We start from the raw sequence: 19355 nt of genomic DNA, 5'->3' as shown, positions 1-19355 counted from the left end.
TGTGTGTGTGTGTGTGTGTGCTTAAGATTTATTTGTTTATTGAGCTGAGCTGAGTCTTCGTTGGGGCACGTGGGCTTTTCTCTAGCTGCAGTGAGACAGGGCTATTCTCTAATCGCAGTGCGCAGGCTTCTCACTGTGATGGCTCCCCTTATTTTATAGCACGGCTCTCTGCCCATCGGCTTCAGAAGTTGCAGCTTGTGGGCTCACTAGTTGCGGCACTCGGGCTCTAGAGCTCTGGCTCAGTAGTCGGGACACACGGGCTTAGAAGCTCCACGACATGTAGGATCTTCCCGGAGCAGGGATCAAACTAGTGTCCTCTGCATTGCAAGACGGATTCTTAACCACTGGACCAGTAGGAAAATCCCAGCTGTGTGTTTTTTAGTAAATCCCAAACTACTTTCTGGGTAGATTGATCCCTGGACCACCCCTAAGCCTTCTTTTTGGGAACATGTTCTTCTCAGAGACCTCAGCTCTTAAAGGAAAACATCAAGTCTATCCTTAGCACTATTTCTCCCTTAACTGAAAACAGGGACTCAGTGCTACTGAATCTCCAAATCACTGTCATTCTACTCACTCACCACTCAGTTTTATGAAGCACTTATTATGGGCCAGATGCTTCCTCTGTTCATGAGAATGCGCAATGACAAGGATATGCCAGTTTCCTGACTTTTTCAGAGCTTCTATTCCAGCAGAGATTGACAGGAACAAATAAGGTGAAAGAAAACGACACTTAAAAGGTGATTTCTGATAGTAAAAGGAAGTGACAGCAGGTAAGCATGGAAGGAGGGGTGTGGGGAGCTGTGTCATACAGGCACCCAAAGGAGGTCTCCCTAAGAAGATGATGTTCCGGCTGAGATGGGAAGAATGAGAAGCATCCAGCTATGTGAAAAGTCGGGGAAGGGGCACACTCCTGGACAAGAAAGCATGAGTGCAAAGGCCCAGAAACAGGATTAATCCGGCCTTATCAAAGTACACAAAGCCGGCCAGGAATGGGGGAAGCGGCGGGAGGGCAGACTAGCAAGCAGGAGTGTTGAAGATGAAATAAGAGAGAGTGTCAGGAGTCAGGTCATTACAGAGCCTTGTAGACCACAGTAAGGAATTCAGATTATACTTTAACACAATTGGAATCCATTGGGGGATTTAAAACAGGGGAATGGCATGATCTGATCTCCTTTTTTAAAAAGAAAGTTTTAAACAACTTCTGAAAGTTGTGTGGAGCATGGATCTGGTGATGAATGGAAGTGGGGGAGCCAAGGAGACCAGATGAAATGATGCTGGCTCAAACTAGGAACTAGAGTGATGGCAGGAGAGATGCAGAGAGACGTGGATGGACTTGAGAGGGCTTTTGAAATAGAAGTGACTAGAAGAAAATTTGGGACAGTTGTCTTCAGAATATGCATCAGTGATTTTTATGAATCCTCTTAGATGCCTCTAGAACTGCTGCAGGGGCATGAGGAGAGGGTGGTCCAGATACAAGTGTCCCCGTCAATCAAAGCATCTCCAAATATGCCGACTGCCAAGAATGACAACTGCAATTTCCTTAAGAAAAAAAGGATTTTTTTAATGGAAAAACCAAACTTGGAAAACCACTACTGTGATAAGATAGAGTCTGCCTAACTGTCCCCAATATCCCTTCTCTCTATTTTTCCAGAAATAGAGCTGTCGCAATTTTTAGCCCTCACACAGCTACTCAGTTAGAGATCACATTTCTCAGCATCCTTTGAAGCTAGGTGTGGCCTCAAGACAAAGTTCAGGCCAATCAGTTGTGAGCAGAAGAAGTATGTTTAACTTCTAGGTCACTCCCTTAAAAATGAAGCTACTTATTCTCTTATTTCCCTTTTGATCTGCCTAGGAAATGGTGACAAAGATAGCAGCCACACTGGGCCCAAAGATGGAATCTGCATGCTGAGAATGGCAGAGCTGACCCACCAGCCTGGGTCCTTGGACCCTGATCTCTTGGAAGAGAGCCCTCTATCCATCTGAATGGCCCACCAACCTCTGGACTCGTAAGTGACAAACTTACACGACATCTTTTGACTTCAGAGTTAGAGCAGTTCAGCGTATACCCAGGCAGTTTTGACAACCAGTATATGATCCATCATGTACCTCAGTCCCTCTTCTGCAGTAAACAGAAACATTCCAGACAGTGGCCGCTTCACTGGTGTGAGAACAACTGTGAGCAAGCCCTCAGATAACCCAGGAGATGGACAGAAGGTAAGTGAGGAATAAGCCTTTGCTGTTTGTAGCTGCTGTTGTTTGGGGAAAGTTTTATTACAGCAGCAGCATCTAACCTATTCTTACTAACACATTCTGGTTGAAAACAACCACTCTAAAATCTTACCTGGATTACAGGAGTCAGAAAACCATATCTATCAGCTGAGGAGATTTGAAAAATACAGATGCCTGAGTCCTCTACCCAGAAATCCTGATTTAATGAGGCTGGAGTGCAGCCTAGCATGGGGATTTTTATATACTTCCCTGGTGATTCTAATATGCAGCCAAGGTTGAGAATTACAGACATCTTGTGGATGATACAGCAATAGCTCCACATAAATGCTTTTATTGAACTGGACTCCAGTATGATGAGGGACATTATATAGTGAAGGATATTATTTTAAAAAAACAAAAACAAAAAACTCTAGAATCATGATAAGTTGTCGTCACAGCAGGGTTTAATTTACTGTCTTACACAGTCTCAACTCCATAAGCAATTTCTCCTAGTCTCAGAGTGGGAAGTATTTGTGCTTCTCCAAACAACAAATTTGGTTTTGCCCTTGGACATTGTAAATCCTGTTAATGACCTTGCTTTCCTCTCTGGGTAGGTCCTAGAAAGTTCAAACTGGAGGCCCCCAACTAACAAGCGACTCAGATTTCACTGGCATACCGTTTTAGCCTTGATCTTTGTTTCAGTTCATTTTCTTCACTTGTGATATCATACAAGCTAACTTAAGTCATTTCCAGAACAAGCCAGGATATAAATATATTTTTTAAATAATAAATAAGAAGCATGTGCCACTGACTGAAAAAGGGATGAAAAGGAGAACAATCAAGTGCACCAGTTTACCCAACTCAATTACACGAAGTTCTATAAAAATATCCAGCAAAGTCTATTTATTAAATACAGTTACTTAAACACAGAAATTCCTGCCTTGTGTATTGTAATATGGGGACCATGCTGAACTACAGATGCTCAATACCTTTCCTCTGTGAACGTAGGGATAAGCAGGAAGATGGGTATTGAAAGCTCCTAATGCAGTGTTTTCAAATGCTAAGAATCAATCTTGTGGTTCTACTCACCTTCAGCAAAATTTCCATATGACAGCTTCTGTTATTATTTATTATAGATTTAAAGCCCCATTAGGGAGCCATGCTCTTCCTGGTGGCTGTAATCATCGTAATAACAGGAGCTACACTACTCCTCCGTGGACTTCCTCTTAATAGCTTCCAGGATGCACATCTTCGAACCATCTCATCACATTTCACAAATGTCTCATTCTTGACAACCCACTCTATTTGCTGAAGATCCTTTCAGGCTGGATGCTTATGCCTGAAAGAGTTATAAATTCCAACTTCATCCAAAATTATCTTTCCTCTTGTCTCTCCACATCATCTCTTTGCTACATTCTACAAAGAATGTCTTCATGCAATACTTTCAAATAATATATGATATTGAATGACCCCATGATTTACAAGTTCGTCTCAGCAGCAAAGTGTCATTGGACTTCCACAAAAACTACAGAATATGGTGTTTTCTATCAAGATGCATGAAATGACAACACACATGTGCAGATCCAGGCACAAAGCTCTGTAATACTAGAGCTTGAGGTCACCTAGTTCACTCCACTCAACCTTCATTTTTCAGACAGGAAAACTGAGGCCTTGAGGAATATTAATTCAGGTAGTCACTCTGTATTAATACTTGGGTGGTGTCCCATAAATTCACTGATTTAGTCAGTTATTTGAAATTTGGTACATATTTTTTTCATTAAGAAACAATGTTACAACAGAACATTAGACTCTCTACAAAATTACAATTAGGATGGATGGTGATGATGATAATACAATCATGTGAATGTGCTTAATATCGCTGAACTGTACACTGAAAAATGGTTATGATGGTAAATTTTGTTAATGTATTAAACACAATTTTTTAAAAAATTCTTATTTAACCCACTCAGTGGATGAAATGTGGTACAAAGAGAAGAAAGAAGAGAAGAAAGAAATCCCACCACCTTTCCTGGGTCCACCTGAGAGCCCCTCCTCGAGTAAGTCTGATTAATCACATGTGCAATGTCCATTTTCCCCTTCATCTACCACTAGCTCCCAAGTTCCCTTAGGGACCTGCTCCTCCCCATTCTCAGCCTTAATGGGGCTGACCCCAATCTCATCTCCAGCAGTGGCCAACCACTGACTGGCTAGTCCCCTGGCCACAGTGCTGGCTACGAGCCATTTTAGGCCAAGAAGATCCAAGAAGTGCGTGTGCATACGTATTATGTTTCAGAGGGCGGGTGGTATCTCCGAAAACAGGCAAACAGAACTTTTGCCTCTCTGCTGAGTTACCATAAGAGAGGCCAGCTCATCCTCTAAACGGGTGAATGGGAAACCCTGAACCATTGTAGCCACTGCTGCCACCATGACAAATGTCAAACCAAGGCCTGAGCCGGCACACAGAACGGAGCACAGCAAAGCACAGTGTTGAAAGAACTTCACAGAAAGGGAAGAGAAGCCCTGATGAAGTCATGAACTTCTGGAACAAGCCATACCTGAAGCTAGCAAGACCTACCCCTGAACCTTTCACTGGCACAAGCCAATAATTCTATATTTCACCTTAGCCAATTGCATTGAGTTTCTGTTTATTTGCAACTGAAAGATTCCTAACAGATACAGTTCCAGAACAAAGTCTGAAACAGACCAAGTGGGATCTTCATTCACTTCCCTTTCTGAAACCATCTCCCACCAGCCACTGTTTTTCTCTCTAGGCACCAAATGACTTCTGTCCCAAGGTCTCTTCTGATACCCAGCCCAGGCCTGCACTAACTACCAAAGTGCTTTAGACGCCAATATAACCTTCCTCTTTCCTCTTATTTTTCCTATTCTAAGCCCCCATTCAAATTCATAAGACAAACATAAAGAAAAACACAACAATCATCATGCATATATTAGATATGCATGTGTGGATGAGACGAATAGGAGATTCAAAGTTTGCTCCGTTTACATCAATATGTGCAGGTCAATATGTATGCCTGGATGGGAGTGTCACTGTTAGAAGCAAGTTTTAAGTACAGCCCTGGGGCAGAGGCAGATTGACACCTGTTTCCCAGTGTAATCTATGAAAGGAGAGATGCCGGTGAAAGCACAGCACTGGACATGTGAGATGCAGCGCATAGCCAGAGTCACTCCAGGGCCCAGGGTTCAGAGTGGGGCCCAGGGATAAGGAAGTCTGGAACACAGCATGTCCAGAGAAGCTGAAGACTATAGTGCTCTTTGTCACTTTTGAGATTTTGCCCGAGAAGCAGCATCTTAGTAAGAAGGAGGCAGGGTCCTCACAGATAAGCAATCTGCAGGAGGAGGAATCTCCTTCAAAGGCTTGTGGCAGACCAGGTCAATAAGAGATAGACCTGTGAGCACCCCCTGGTCTCAGAAATAATGGGCAGGCTATCAGGAGGCAAGGTGTTGCAGTCCTCTGTCTACAGGTAGGCAAGGTGAAAAAGCAAAAGGGAAATGACTAATGTCTCTACATCAAGACTTCCTCTCCCAGCGGCTCTCCTTCTTCTTGTTCCCGGCGATTAGTTAGCAGATGTCCACATAGACCCACAGGCTAGTGGGGCATGGGGACCTCCAGTTTACACAGAAGAGAAATTAATACGGAACAGTCAAAACAGAAGATCAGGGAGTACCCGAGAAGGAAACCCAGAGACATATCACAGAGCTTCATGGAGGAGAAGGTTCTAGAGGGGTTTGACAGCTGGCAAGATCATCATCAAGTGGAAACAGTGAGACCTCCTTCCAGGAGAAGGATGGCACGACTGAGGGGGTGAGAGGACGAGGGCAGAGACTGCGCCGAGTCTGGGCAGGTGGGCTCATAGTAAAGAGAAGACACGGGTGGGAAAGGACACACAGCTCCAGGGAGACCAGGATCTTTGTGGGGAGCCGTCTGCCTTGCTGGGTAACAGGACGAAACGCACTTACCTGCAGGCAGTAAGTCAAACCATGATCACGATCACGGGACGAGTGATGACAACCCCTGAAGACTCCTGGGAAGGTGCACAATTTTAAAATAGACTGCTCGTTGACCCAAATTATCTAGAAACTGATCGGATCTCAGACAGCGGAGGAAGAAGAAACAGGTGCCCTGGGCCAGAGCCCCAGTCTATTCCCACCCACCTTCCCACGCCCAGCCTGGGGTTCACAGTGCCGCCTGGTTCTGCTCAGCTGGGGTCCCCACTGCATGGTGAGGCGCTCTAGGGCATGTTTCCTGCTGCTGTTGTTGCTTCAAATAAGGTCACAGTTGTATTTGGAGGCCTGGACAATCGTGGACATTTTTAGTGTATTTCAAAGTAGGTTATATTAAGTTTTACCTGGTCTGCACTTTTAAAATAACCTGCCACATTCATTTAAAAAACAGCTCTAGTGAATGGACTTAACGTCACTGAGTTATGCCTTTAAAAGTGGTTACAATGGTAAAGTTTGTTATGTGAATTTTTTTTTGTTATGTGTATTTTTCCACAATAAAAATATAAACTTAATTTTTTTAAAAACCAATGTCTTTTTTTTTTTTACAATTAATCCTTTTTATTCTCCCTATGTAGAATACTAAACAAAATACTTGGAAATATGAAATTTGCATTTTATCAGGTGAGTTTAAACCCTGAGCATTTCTACTAATGTACAAGAAACAGTAATAATAAGAATACCCATGGTACACATTACTCTTACAATGTAAATTTGACAGTTTTCTAAAAGATATTTTATTTAATCTTCATTTCACATGATCAAAAGAAGTATTCATAGTAAAGTAACTGCATAAGACACCCAAATGAAAAACTGAGTCTTCCCTAACCAGAAGGTCTTCCTACAACACTGAGACCAAAAGATTAAAAAAAAAAAAAAATCCCCCAATCAAAATCACCCCTCAAGCTCTCTGAAATTAGCAGAGAATGTTTGCAGCTGACCTATTTCTCTCCCACACGACTGTGTTGATAATTGACTTTTGTCCCCCAGGGAAGTGCTCAAATATAATTGAGCAGCACCTGCCACACAGAAAGTACAGTTTTATACACCCAACAATTCCCATAAATATTGTACTTAGCTTGGGACTCAAGCACTCTGCTTTCTCATTAATTGCGTCTCTCACGGAAGAAATATAATTTACCAGAGCTGAGTTATTATGAACATGTAGATAAAATAAAACAAGTATTTTGAATTGCGAGACATAAGGCCTTTCTATTACTAAAAATTATTGAAAATGATGGCAATGACTACTTACATTGCTCAGACACTTTTCTTTAATCCTGTCGATCTCATTCTATTACATAAATCCCTTCTATAGATGGGAGTTACTCAGTTTTGTTCAATCCTGATGAGAAGAAGGCCAAGGTCAGGGACTTGATTTTCATGCAGGTCAAACAGTTTTACCCCTGCCCCCCAAATTCAGCTTTATAGCCTGACACTGCAACTCTAAAATGAATCAAATCATCCAACCCATTTACCACCACAATTAAAATGCTGTCTGGATCTAGGATTAAGAAAAGGCAAGTCCCTTTCCACAGGCAAGCAAATGTTTGCACATTTAGACCAGCAGCTGTGACTGGAAAACCTTCAGTCTGGTGTTGAGAATGTGTTAATGAAATAATCCAAAACCAATCCCCAAAGATCACATATTACTGTATGATTCCAGTTACATGAATGTAACCTGGAATGAAATGTTCAAAACAGGCGAATCTACAGACACAGAGAGTAGCTTAGCGACTGCCCAGGGCTGGATGTGGGCTTCCTTGGTGGCTCAGCGGTGACAAATCTGCCTGCCAGTGCAGGAGACATGGGCTTGATCCCTGGGTCAGAAGATCCCCTGGAGGAGGAAATGGCAACCCACTCCAGTATTCTTACCTGGAGAATCCCCATGGACAGAGAAGTCTGGTGGGTTACAGTCCATGGGGTCACTAAAGAGTCAGACATGACTTATCAAACTAAACACCACCACAAAGGGCTGGCGCTGGGGGTAGGAAGGAGATTGGAGAATGATAGCTAATGGGTGCAAGATTCGATTCCAGGGTGATGAAAATGATCTAAAATTAGATTATGGTGATAACAGAATTCCTGAAAGATGACTTCCTTCTTTCTGTTCTAAACACACACACACACGCCAAATAATTAAACCATGACCACAAAGCACTCCAACCTTAACAGTGAAGATTTTATAATCAGCCTTTGAGTTATCCTAGCACTGGGCCACTGGAGAATGAAGTGGGACAGGATGATAAACTCATCTACATGAGTTATTATGCATTTCCATTACTGTTGGTTCTTCCTGCATGAAAGAGGAAATTGCAAAAAAAATTTTCCCGAGGAGTTAAAAAAGAATATCATAATATTCAGACACGGTGAACAGTACAAAAGCTTACCATTTCTAGTAATTCTGACAACCTAGGGGAAAAAAATGCAGATTCAAGTTTGTTTACAAAATATTTCCTCTCAAAACAAAACTAATGTTCCAGCAATTTAAATTGCAGCCCTGGAGAAAGATACCTCTACCAACAGAAAAGAACATAAAATGAGAAATAAAATAGGCACACTTTGTCATCCAAATGATTACAGGGACATGATCAGAAAGATTCAGTGGGTGTCCCTCATTTTTACAGCCCCACCTAACACTTTCAGTACATAAAGCAACATGCTTTACATCATCCCTTCTGATTCAAGTAATTATCTCTGCTCTGTTTATGGATGTCATAAGGACAGAGTAAAGAAAGTAGGAAAGTTTACAGAGGCACATGTTTTTCTAGTTAAAATGAAACCATCTTCAAGGAATTTCAAAGCACCGTCTATATTCAAGCCAGGTGTTGGTAATTCATCAGCCTTCTCGCTTTCCTCTGAATGCAGGCTGTGGAAGCACACAGCTTGTCATTACTGTTACTTGAAAGCAGTAAAACCATTCCCTTAAAATTGAATCTATAATTTAGCCTCTTCATGAATTCAGGCTTCTTGTTCTAGCCCTCCCCCTCTTCCTGCCCGAATTCACATAGTTAAATCCATGTAAAATTCCTGATGCGTAGTCTGTAATCAAGTTCATAACTTAGACTCTTCAAGAATGAAGAGTGCTTCTTTTATGTTTTCCTGGGTCAGGAAGAAACAGGGCATGTAACTGTGTGAAGGCAGGACCATACCCACCTCTTACATGAGGATGAGGTTTTATGGGGGTGCTTGGGGGATAACAGCCTAGCTTGTCTCATAAACTTGATGGGTTCAAATGTGCAGAGGTGTTATCTAGAGAATGTGTGATTGGGGACGGTAAGGAAGTGCTCTGCACAGCTCGCAAAAGAAATACTAGTGCCATACCTGGGCTCAAACACCGTCCAGGGGCTCTGCCTACACAGAGAGAGACTCCGAAGATTCTCTCTCACACACACGCTCCTGCTGAGAACGGCAGACAGGCAGAGAGGGTGGTGCTGTTTTAGGAAGCACTCTGCAGTGACCGAGCATGGGATGGGGCTGCCTGTCTGGTTCCCACAAGTCTGTGGCCATTTCCTAGGGTTCAGTGAATCTGAGTGAGATACAGGCCCAGTCACCCTGGTTCGGGCTTATGCTTCCTTCTGAGTCCAAGCCACAGAAAGGAGACCAAGAAAGGGCCAAACTGGAAGGACAGTGGTGACCTTGGACAAGGTCACAGCCTAAACCAGAAAAGATGGGTCAGAACTCTATCTGCTGGGCCCAGCTGAGCCCACTGAGTCGGTAGACTCATCAGGGGCCAAGAGACTGATTTCTGCAACCAGCTCTACAATATGGTTGAACAAAATTACATTCTTTTCCACCCTGCCCTTGCCTTTCCCCTTGATGAAGGAACCGTCTCTGCCCCTTCATTCCCAGGGACGGCATTGTCTAGGACAGCATGTGGAGTAATTACAGGCAGAGGGTCACAGTGAAGCCAAGGTCATTTTCAGTTTAAGTTTCCATGTAGCATCCTATAATTTTCTAGAAGGATTAAAATGTGAATCAGAATTTATGTAAGCTTCAATAAAATCTTATCAACCTAAACTGAAGGGTAAATAGTTCTTTATTCTACAAAAACGAGATTTAGGGAACTCAGGGTGTCAAGAACAGAAACTCGGAGAAAAGCAAAAATGACTGCTTAACTGTCAGTAAGCTGTCCAGTAGTCAGATTTCTCAATCAGAAGCTTCATAAATTCGGTTCCATTTATTCAAGCCCAAGAGCCAGAATGAAGCACCATTTGCCACCAGCGGCAGAGTTCCTTTTTGCTTTATCAGGTCTCAATTTTGGAAGGTGCATTCCAGATAAAATTCACAAAGGAAAGAGGTATAAACTTTTCCTTAAAGTTCCCTGTCACTGGATTATACCATTTAGCAAGGACGGTCTATTTACAGTGCAAGGAAAAACTTCTGATGTGGCTGGTGAAAATGATTCACTTATATCTTCCATGCAGTTAAAATAATGGAAAAAATAAAATAAAATAAAATAAAAAAATGGTTGTGCCTGTCCTGGCCTGTTTTCCTCAGAGTCATCCTCTCCCTTTTCTGCTCTGCTTTCTGTCTCGGGGGGCCACGGCCTGCAGGCAGTTTCCCAGCCTCCTAGGTCAGCTGGTGTCCAGCTCAGCCAGTGAAAGATGGGGCAGGGGTGGAGTGGGCAGCAGAAGAAATGAGGAAGCCAGAGTGTTTCTCCCCACTTTCTCCACCTCAAATGGCTTCTCTGGCTGTATCCCCTCTGTGTCTCTTGCTCGTACGAACAGTACCCCAGCGGTTCCAGCACCCACCAGGTGATTCTGGCCCCTGGGTTCCAGCGCAATGTCCTCCCCTTGTCCTTCTAGCCTGGAGGTGATAGGGGCTTGCTGATGTTCCTCACCTCTAAGTTTAGCTTCTAAGCTCTTGCCTCATCTGTTCAATCCTGTCTCTACTTTCAAGCCCTTTGAGTTTTGTTTTGTTTTCTGATTAGACTGGCAACTAAAATGACTAGAACATTAGTAAGTAAAGAAACTAACAAACCTCCGTGAACCATAAACCATGCAAACAAAAACTCCACCCCATGATAAAACTGGGAAACACTAGAGTCTCCAGAATCTCCAGGGGTTGCTTTGCTCTTCACAGTAGCCATATAAACTAGGAATATTTCTAGGATCTAAGAGAAGTAAGTCTTTTCATGTGTCCATATCCACGTATGTTTGTGTGCCTGGCTTGATTATTCAGGGATGAAGTGTACTGTGGTGGGGAAACTATAGAATCTGAGCTGGGGTCTCCTGTCTCTACTATCTATCGGTGTGACCTTGGTAAGGCCTTACCTCCTCGGGTCTGTGTTTCATTCATCTGAAAACGGGGAATCAAAGTACTTTCCCTCACAATCTCTTCCTGTTCTAAAATTCTGTGATTCTAAGCTTATGGATAAATTTTGCGCATATGCATGACTTCAAACATATGATTATTCTTAGAGCTATGCACAAAGCATATACCTTCTGTTGATGAATTTGCATTTCATCAGAGAAATGTGTCTATAACCGGTGCTCAAATTAGAACCCGAAGAATATTTTTGCCAACTTGCTTTATTATAGTATCAACTTAGTATCTGAATGTGTTTTACATATAATGTGGGTTCACTGAATCATTGTAATGATCATCTGATTAGCATATCTAAAAAAAACATAGAAGGAACCCTGCTTGAAAGTAGATGGTTCCAAAGATGGCTGCAACAATATCTTCCGTTCTCTCTGCTCCTTTGTAAGGTGACCTTGCTGCACCCCATCAAAAGAGAGTTTATTTTCCTTCCCTTTGAAACTGGCTGTCCCTTTGATTTGTTTTTACTTAGCGATTGTAACAGAAATGAAGTCATGTAGCTTTTGATATCAACTATGAAGTCTACATGGCTACATAGCTACTATGGCTACATAGCTACTATGTAGCTACTATGAAGTCTACAGTCTACATAGACTTCCCTCCTAAGTCAGTAAAGAATCTACCTGCAATGCAGGAGACCCGGGTTCGATCCCTGGGTTGGGAAAATCCTCTAGAGAAGGAAATGGCAACCCACTCCAGTATTCTTGCCTGGAGAATCCTATGGACAGAGGAGCCTGGCAGGTTACAGTCCATGGGGTCGCAAGAGTTGGACACAACTTAGTGTCTAAACTACCACCATGAAGTCTACAGCTTCAGCCTTTACTTCTTGGGATGCTCCTGCTTGGAACCCAGATACCATGTTTTGAGGAAACTCAAGCAACCCTGCTGACAGGTCCAGGTGGATGGAAAGTGAACCTCTGCCAAAAACTCCACTTGAGTTCTCACAGCAGCCAGCACCAACCATCAAACACACATGTAAGGATACTTCAGACCTTTCAGTCTTCTCAGTACCCAGATAACAGCACACAAAGAAGTGTGTCTGCTTAGTACACAGAAAAAAAATTTTTAATGTTGTTTTTCTAAGTCACTAAATTTGGGATAACAGGAGGCAATTTCTCCCCCATTAAATAAACAGTTTAACATTGGAGCAGAACCTCATGCCTAAAATACATCAAGATAGTCTTCCATCATTCCATCTACCCCTTCATTCTTTCAAATTAGAGAACTGTGTCTATAGCCAGTGCTTCTTTTAAATATTTATTGAACACCTACTATGCTAAATGCTCAGGAGAAAATGGAGACCAAATGCAGACCTGTCCCTGCCCCAGTGGGATTTGTTATCTGGATGGGGAAACGGACATTAACAAAACATGTAATGACATGTTAAATAGTTAAATGTTAAATAAACAGTGATGGTACCACTGAGAACAAGCACAGAGTACTCTGGGTACTTGGTTAAGGAACTGACCTTATTAGGGAGATTAGAAGAGAAGTGAAAACTAAAGTTAGGTTTCAAGGAAGATTAAAAAATCAGCTAGGCTGAGGGGAGAGCCTCCACACAGAGAATTCCACATGTGCACAGGGCCTGTGGCAGGAGGGAGAACGGTATGTTCAAGATCTGTTTCCAGAACTAAGATCGTGGCCCAGGATGAGGCTGGAAGCTGGTAGAAGCCAGGTCTTATAAGACTCTGCAGTCCTCATAAAGGTAGTCTTAAGGAGAAGTCAACAAGCCACTCTGATCAGATTTTCCTTTGAACCCCAGAGGAGAGAAAACTGCGAGTAACCCCAGTGAGAGTAACCTGGAGCAGTCTATCAGACAAACTGCATGTGCTGTGACACCCGTGGTATCTCACATACTCAGCACACATGGGCATTCTGCAGATACCCTAATTCCTTGCTCCATTTCACCATATTAATTGTATACATCTACGTCTCTGTAACTATATCAGAAAATCCTTTAGGTACAAGGGCTGTGTCTCATTCATCTTTTCATTCCCATTCCACAGTATCTAGTGCAGGGAAAGGTACATATCAAATGCTTAGTAAGTGCTTCCTAAAAATTTAAAACATGAATAAACAATCCATTCATAAACAGCCTGTCAAAAGTGATCTCCTGAGAGAAAATTCTACAGCCTTTCTTGGAAAGCCATTTCAGTGATATCAACACTCTTTGGAAAGTCTTGCTAAAAAAGTATCATTCCTTTCTAATTGCAGCCAGTTGTTGAGCTTCATCCTCCATGAAGACAGAACAGCCCACATTTCCAAAGGACAGTCTTCCTGGACACTTTGAGGATCAGTACAGGGTCACCCCTAGTTCTCTCTCTTTTTTCAGTGACAAAATACTTAACCTTCTCACCTTTCCTCAGAGAAATCATTTAGTTGCTCCCTGGATTCATTCCAAAACCTCCATCCCTCCTAAACTGTGGGGGGCAGCAATCTAGCAGATCAGCAAATAAGGTCAAAGATGCCTGAGGGGTTTTGTGAGCAGTTCTCAGGGGCAGAGACAGGCTCTCTGCCTTAGTCTGTTCATTTTCAGGCCAACTCACATGTGTGCGTGTGGATGTGCGTGCACATATATACATTTGTGCATATATACACATGAACACTGAGATGTTTTTTACCAGCTCAAACAATAAACACTGTTCTATTTGATGAGCTTGCCAACTGTCCTCTATTCTTCACCATCAACCCGGATTTTCCTCTCTGATTCTTTTTTTTTTAATAAGTGAAAACTTTACCCCCATATCTTTGTAGATTATATGGCAGAGAAATGAGCGGCACTTTTTTTTTACTGATATCTTCACTATTTTCTTCTTGTGCAAAGGCACCACACAGAATATGAAATAGATCAAGAATTCAAAAACAGTAAATCACTGGTCATTCTACAAATAACAAGTCTCCAGTAACATTAAACAGCTGCTAGTCTTTTTTTAAACAAATTTTTTTTTTTTTTTGGCATTTGGGTGAAAACTGTTCAATTTAATTTCAAAATACAGTGTTAAAGTTCCATTTGGAATCATTTTTCATCTCTTGTCAAATAAAAATTCCTCAGTTATTTTATCATAGTCATTATAGAAGTCTGTATTATGACATTTAAAGAAGATCATATACAGGATGCTTACTGAGCTGTAAATGCTTATAAAAATTATGTATTATTTCTGTGCAGAAAAATTAGTAAGATTGTGTATATGTTAATAACACCATTACAACAAAATGTCCAAATTTAAATTAGATCACCTTATTAAACCAACAAATCCTAGCCTAGTTTCAGAAAGACTTAAGAAATATATTTGTTCCCAAAATCTACAACAGTTTAAATTACTCCCCAAATTATTCAGCATGAATACTTTTTACATTTTTAAACCGACACACACCAGCACATTTAATAAGAACTTATACATGCCTTATTTCACTTATTATTTAACTTGAGGAAAGAATAAGATTAATATATTATAAAAAATATTGATTGTGCTTGGAAGAATAAAACATTACTGAAGTGATGGTATAGATAAACTCAAAAGTGTCAAACGTCTCATGGAGCACACTGCTGTATAATTAGTATTTCTAAGAATCTACAGTAATAAAACACTACCAAAAATAGGCATCTACAAAACAAACATAAACAAGATCTCAGTCACATAAGTCAATTTTTGTAAAAGACGAAGAATGTGTTTGCTTTATTAAATATGTAAGTAATCTAAACACTGCAAAAAGGATAGAATACACTTTTTGAAGTCAGAATCCAAAATATATTTATTTTAATAATGCACACACTTAGTACTCACTGAATGAAACAGTAGTTGCAGTAACTTCTGTTCCTGAAGAAAATGAATGCCTGTGTAATAAATATTATGTAAATATGCTTTATGGGCTTTTTAGGAGAGGTCTGAGTCCAATTTTGAGTCTAATGCCCATTCCTCAGGGGTAATCTGTTTAAATTGAGGATAATCACTAAAGAAACATAATGCAACTGCCATCATAGGTTAAAAACACAGGACACGATGATCTGAGTTACCTAGAGGGAAAAGAATTCCCCAAGGTCATTCCAGCAGCCCGCAGAGGGGCCTTGGTGCGATGACTAGGGTCCTCCCAGGGTACCCTGAACTCACACACCTCGACAGCCTTTCTCTCAAAGAGAAATCAAGGTGATTCCTTTTCGCATGATCTCTCTAGCACCCAGCAGCTATGAAGGAGTGGTTTCTCTGTAGCCCGTGGACAGTACGAAATTAAGGACCAATTTCCTGTGTCAAGGTAAAAGGCACTTGAGCATTCGGTGGAACCAGTGATTTTTATCACACAACGCGCGCTAGAACCACGCAGAAGAGAACAATCACTAAGAAAACAAGCAGTAAGTGCAGCAGCACCCAGACCCCAGAAACTGGGTGCAGATCCTCGCTTCCTTGGATTTAAACAGATCCGGCAGTCTTTCCCTAACCGAGCGAACCAAAGAATAGGTCCCAAAGCGAGACCAAACTTTCTGCTCCAAGTGTCTTTCCTTTTGACCAGAGCTCGGAGATGACAAACGAGAGTATTCAAAATAGGGCAAAACAGAAGAGCGTCTAACAGCCGAATCAAAGCAGTTGTCCGGCGCCCGGGGCTCTGGTCAAGTCAAGTCACACGACTTAAAAACGTTTCCTCGCGCATCGAAAGTGCAAAAAGAAATACTTGCAGTCTTAAATTCAACTAGGTCCCAGCCGGCTCGCGTCCACACGTACTAACTTCCCGGGACCCTAAGACTTGGGAGCCGGGACGAAGGGAGGAGGACCAGCTGCAGGGCACGCCGGGGGAGGGAAGGGGCGCGCGGGGACCAAGCCCGCCGCGCCAGCACGAGGGGGCTGCGCTCAGCTCCGGGACACCACCCCCACTGCCCCCCGCGCCCGCCTCCTACCTGTCTGAGGATGAAGCTGGTCGAAGTGGTGCTGCCATCGGATCTTTTCAACCTGCTCCTCCGGGTCGTGGTGCCTCGGGCCACCTGCACTCGACACACGGGGTCGGAAGAAGCGCGTGAGGACGCGGCAGTGGGCAGCCGGGCGACCACCCCAGGCTCCGCCTCGGGACCAGCTCCCCGGGGGTTCCCCAGAGCCCGCACCCAAGTCTCCTCCACGGTCCCCACACACAGCCTCCACCCCACCCACCCACTCAAGCCTCGACGGCTGAAAAGATGCCCGGGAAGAGCCGCCCGCGAGCACCCACCACATCCATGAACAAAGACTCTGAGGGTGCGGGGTCCGAGTCCCCAGCGGCATGGGCTGGGGAAGGCTGCGGACTCCGGAGCGGGAGCGCAGAGACCGGACGAGGTGAGAAGGAGCAGGAGGAGGAGGAGGAGAAAGAAGAGGGGCGGGAGGAAAGAGGGACGCCGCGCAGGGGTGGGGGAGCGGGGCCGCTGACTCCCAGGACCCGCGGCCCCGCTCGCCCGGCGCAAAGGCGGGGCGGGGAGGGGGAGGAGGGGGCGGTACCTGCGAGGCTGGGGAGTGCGGCCGGTCCGCGCTCCGGTTCTTGGCATAGGAGGAGGAGGACATGGTTCACAGCCGCATGGCCCGCCCGTGCGCGGCGGGCAGAGGACGGCGGGGCCCCCCGGACGCTTGCACGCGGGAGGCGGGGGAGGGCGGCAGGACTTCCCCACCCGCTTCGGGACCCGCGCCGGCTCCTGCGAGCGCGGCGACACCTTAAAGGGATCCAGGCGCTCACCCTCGCGCCCGCAGCGGACCTCCGGGCAGCGGCCCCCGCCGGCGGAGGTCCCGCGGAGGGGGGTTTGTCGGGATCTCGCCGACCCAAGCCGATGGAGAGACGCGCTCTCCCACCTAGCGAGCGCCTTACATCAGAGCTTTCCAGTGGAGGAAGGGAGAGGGGGAACCTGGGAGGGGGGTGGGAGGATGAAAATAGTCTGCACAGTTTAAAATGAGACAAAGGTGGCACGGTTCATGAATCAGGACTCGGGGAAGGACACTGGTGCAGTGTGACGGGGAGTGGGAAAAGCCGACCCGGCGTGTGCGTGTGTGTGTGTGTGTGTGTGTGCGCGCGCGCGGGTGTTTGCTGCACTGAAATTTTAAAAGGGCAAGAGCAGAACCTTTCTTCGGCGACTTCACCCATCAGCCCACTGGGGTAAGGCATAGGGTTCTGTGGTTTGGCTTTTCTCCGTGTCTTTGTATTGTTCTGTGAACTCTAGCCTCAGAACGGCCAGCCGTGCACACCCGGCAGCCCCGGGGGATTCTGCCAACCTGAGTCTGACGGGGGTGCAGCCCCGCAGCAAACCGGCGTGTCCTAAGGAGTTTTGAAGGTCATGTAGACGTGCTGAAAAGAGTTGGCCACGTGCCTCCTCTTTCTAGGCGGATATCAGTTTTCAAGGGAGAAAACTCATCTTTGAAATCATACAGCATCTTTGGCGTTGTTGCAACCCTAAATTTCCTCCTGCAAAAACATACTAGAGATTAACTGGGGAACAAATAAAAGCGAGTTGTGGGGAGGAGGACTTTGAAGTAACAAGAAGGAAGAGAAACATGCGAATTCGAAAATACAGAGATCCTGTTTAATTTATTCATGGAGAAATCCATGAATAAAATTTGCGTGGTATCTTAAATTACTACATCAGCCCCTATCACCTTGGGTTCTAGTATTTTTTGAGGGAAACTGCATGTCTCTTTTAACAATTGGTTGGCCTTATTGAAGTCCTGATAATGTTTTACCATACACCAGACACTTTCTTTCCATTCCCACCCCCTTCACTTAATCCAGACCTTCAAGTCTTTATGAGTATTATAACTAGTCTCCTTGCCTCCGGCCTTCCTCTGCACATACACGTGCACACACCCATGCCCACCCACTTCATTCTATCTACACACTACAGGCAAAACCATTTTTCTAAAATCTCTTAGCTCACTCTTTTCTAAAAAGCACTGTTGACTTTTTAAAAAATGTTCAATGTGAATTACATGCTGTGTTATTTGGGGCAAAATGAGGTCTGCGTCCTGGAAAATGGTGCCTCAGGTAGCTCTGAGAGACTGCTCCAAAGAGGCAGGGGTGAAGGTCAGTATACACCTGATTCTGGCAAAGGGGGAAATACATACAATCACGCACATGAACAGAAGGTTTCTGCTAGTCTCATGAAGCCTTTTGCCAGTGATGAGAAACAATCATCACCATGAAGGATTTTAGTGCTTTTCTAGATATGAGGAGACAGAAGAATTGGACCTATAAAATGAGATCCTCAAAATACCTATCTGAAGATCCTACCAGTTCCCCCACCCCACCCCAAGCACAGAGTGCCTCATTTCTGAGCTCCACCCTAAACTCCTTTCAGAGGCTGTTGAAGGTCAGCAGCACATGCTTTAGTCCTTATAGAGGTAGATGGCAAGTGTCAGTTTGTTTGATGGTGCTCATTGCTCTCAGCAGCCCCCAAGACAGAGTCCAAACTCCTTGGTCCAACAACCAATCTCCTGCTTTTTGGTCACTACCACTTTTCTCCAGCTTGATCACTGAACAGCAAGCAGACAGGTCTACTCATTGCTCAAACACACCAAATACAATCCCTCTTCAGCACCTCTGCCTGGAATGTGTCCTGCCCCCAATCCCACCCGCCTGAATCCTACCCTTCTTCCAAGCCTGGTTCAGCACACTCTCCTTTCACAGAAATCTTCCCTGACCATGCCCTGAAAAACTGGAGCATTTATTCTCTGGGCACTTAGCGCAGGCAGCCTTGGTTTACGTGTTCTCTTTTTGTGAAAATCTAATTCCTAAAATAGATTTTTAGTTTTTTATATTCCATTCTTACATCTCACATGTTATATTAATAGATATTCCAT

At 44.0% G+C, this 19355-nt stretch overlaps 1 protein-coding gene across 2 annotated transcripts in view; it reads right to left on the bottom strand.

The window, feature by feature from the left end:
- Nucleotides 1-17391, bottom strand: part of CACNB4 (calcium voltage-gated channel auxiliary subunit beta 4) — a 261708-nt gene extending 244317 nt beyond the window's left edge. The window contains exons 1-2 of one of the 2 annotated variants that reach the window (XM_070476202.1): nt 17013-17391; nt 16445-16528 (exon numbers count right to left, since the gene is read on the bottom strand). In XM_070476202.1, coding sequence (XP_070332303.1) covers nt 16445-16528; nt 17013-17075 — 147 coding nt within the window. In that variant the 5' untranslated portion in view covers nt 17076-17391. Of the gene's footprint in view, nt 1-16444; nt 16529-16749; nt 16831-17012 lie in introns of those variants that run through there. The other variant, XM_020900402.2, reaches the window with a different exon arrangement.
- Between the last annotated feature and the right edge of the window lie 1964 nt (nt 17392-19355).

This window comes from Odocoileus virginianus, chromosome 13, assembly GCF_023699985.2.
Source record: "Odocoileus virginianus isolate 20LAN1187 ecotype Illinois chromosome 13, Ovbor_1.2, whole genome shotgun sequence".
NCBI classification, from domain to species: domain Eukaryota; kingdom Metazoa; phylum Chordata; class Mammalia; order Artiodactyla; family Cervidae; genus Odocoileus; species Odocoileus virginianus.
Note: the sequence above shows the minus strand (reverse complement) of the source record. Positions and strands in the feature narration are given on the sequence as shown.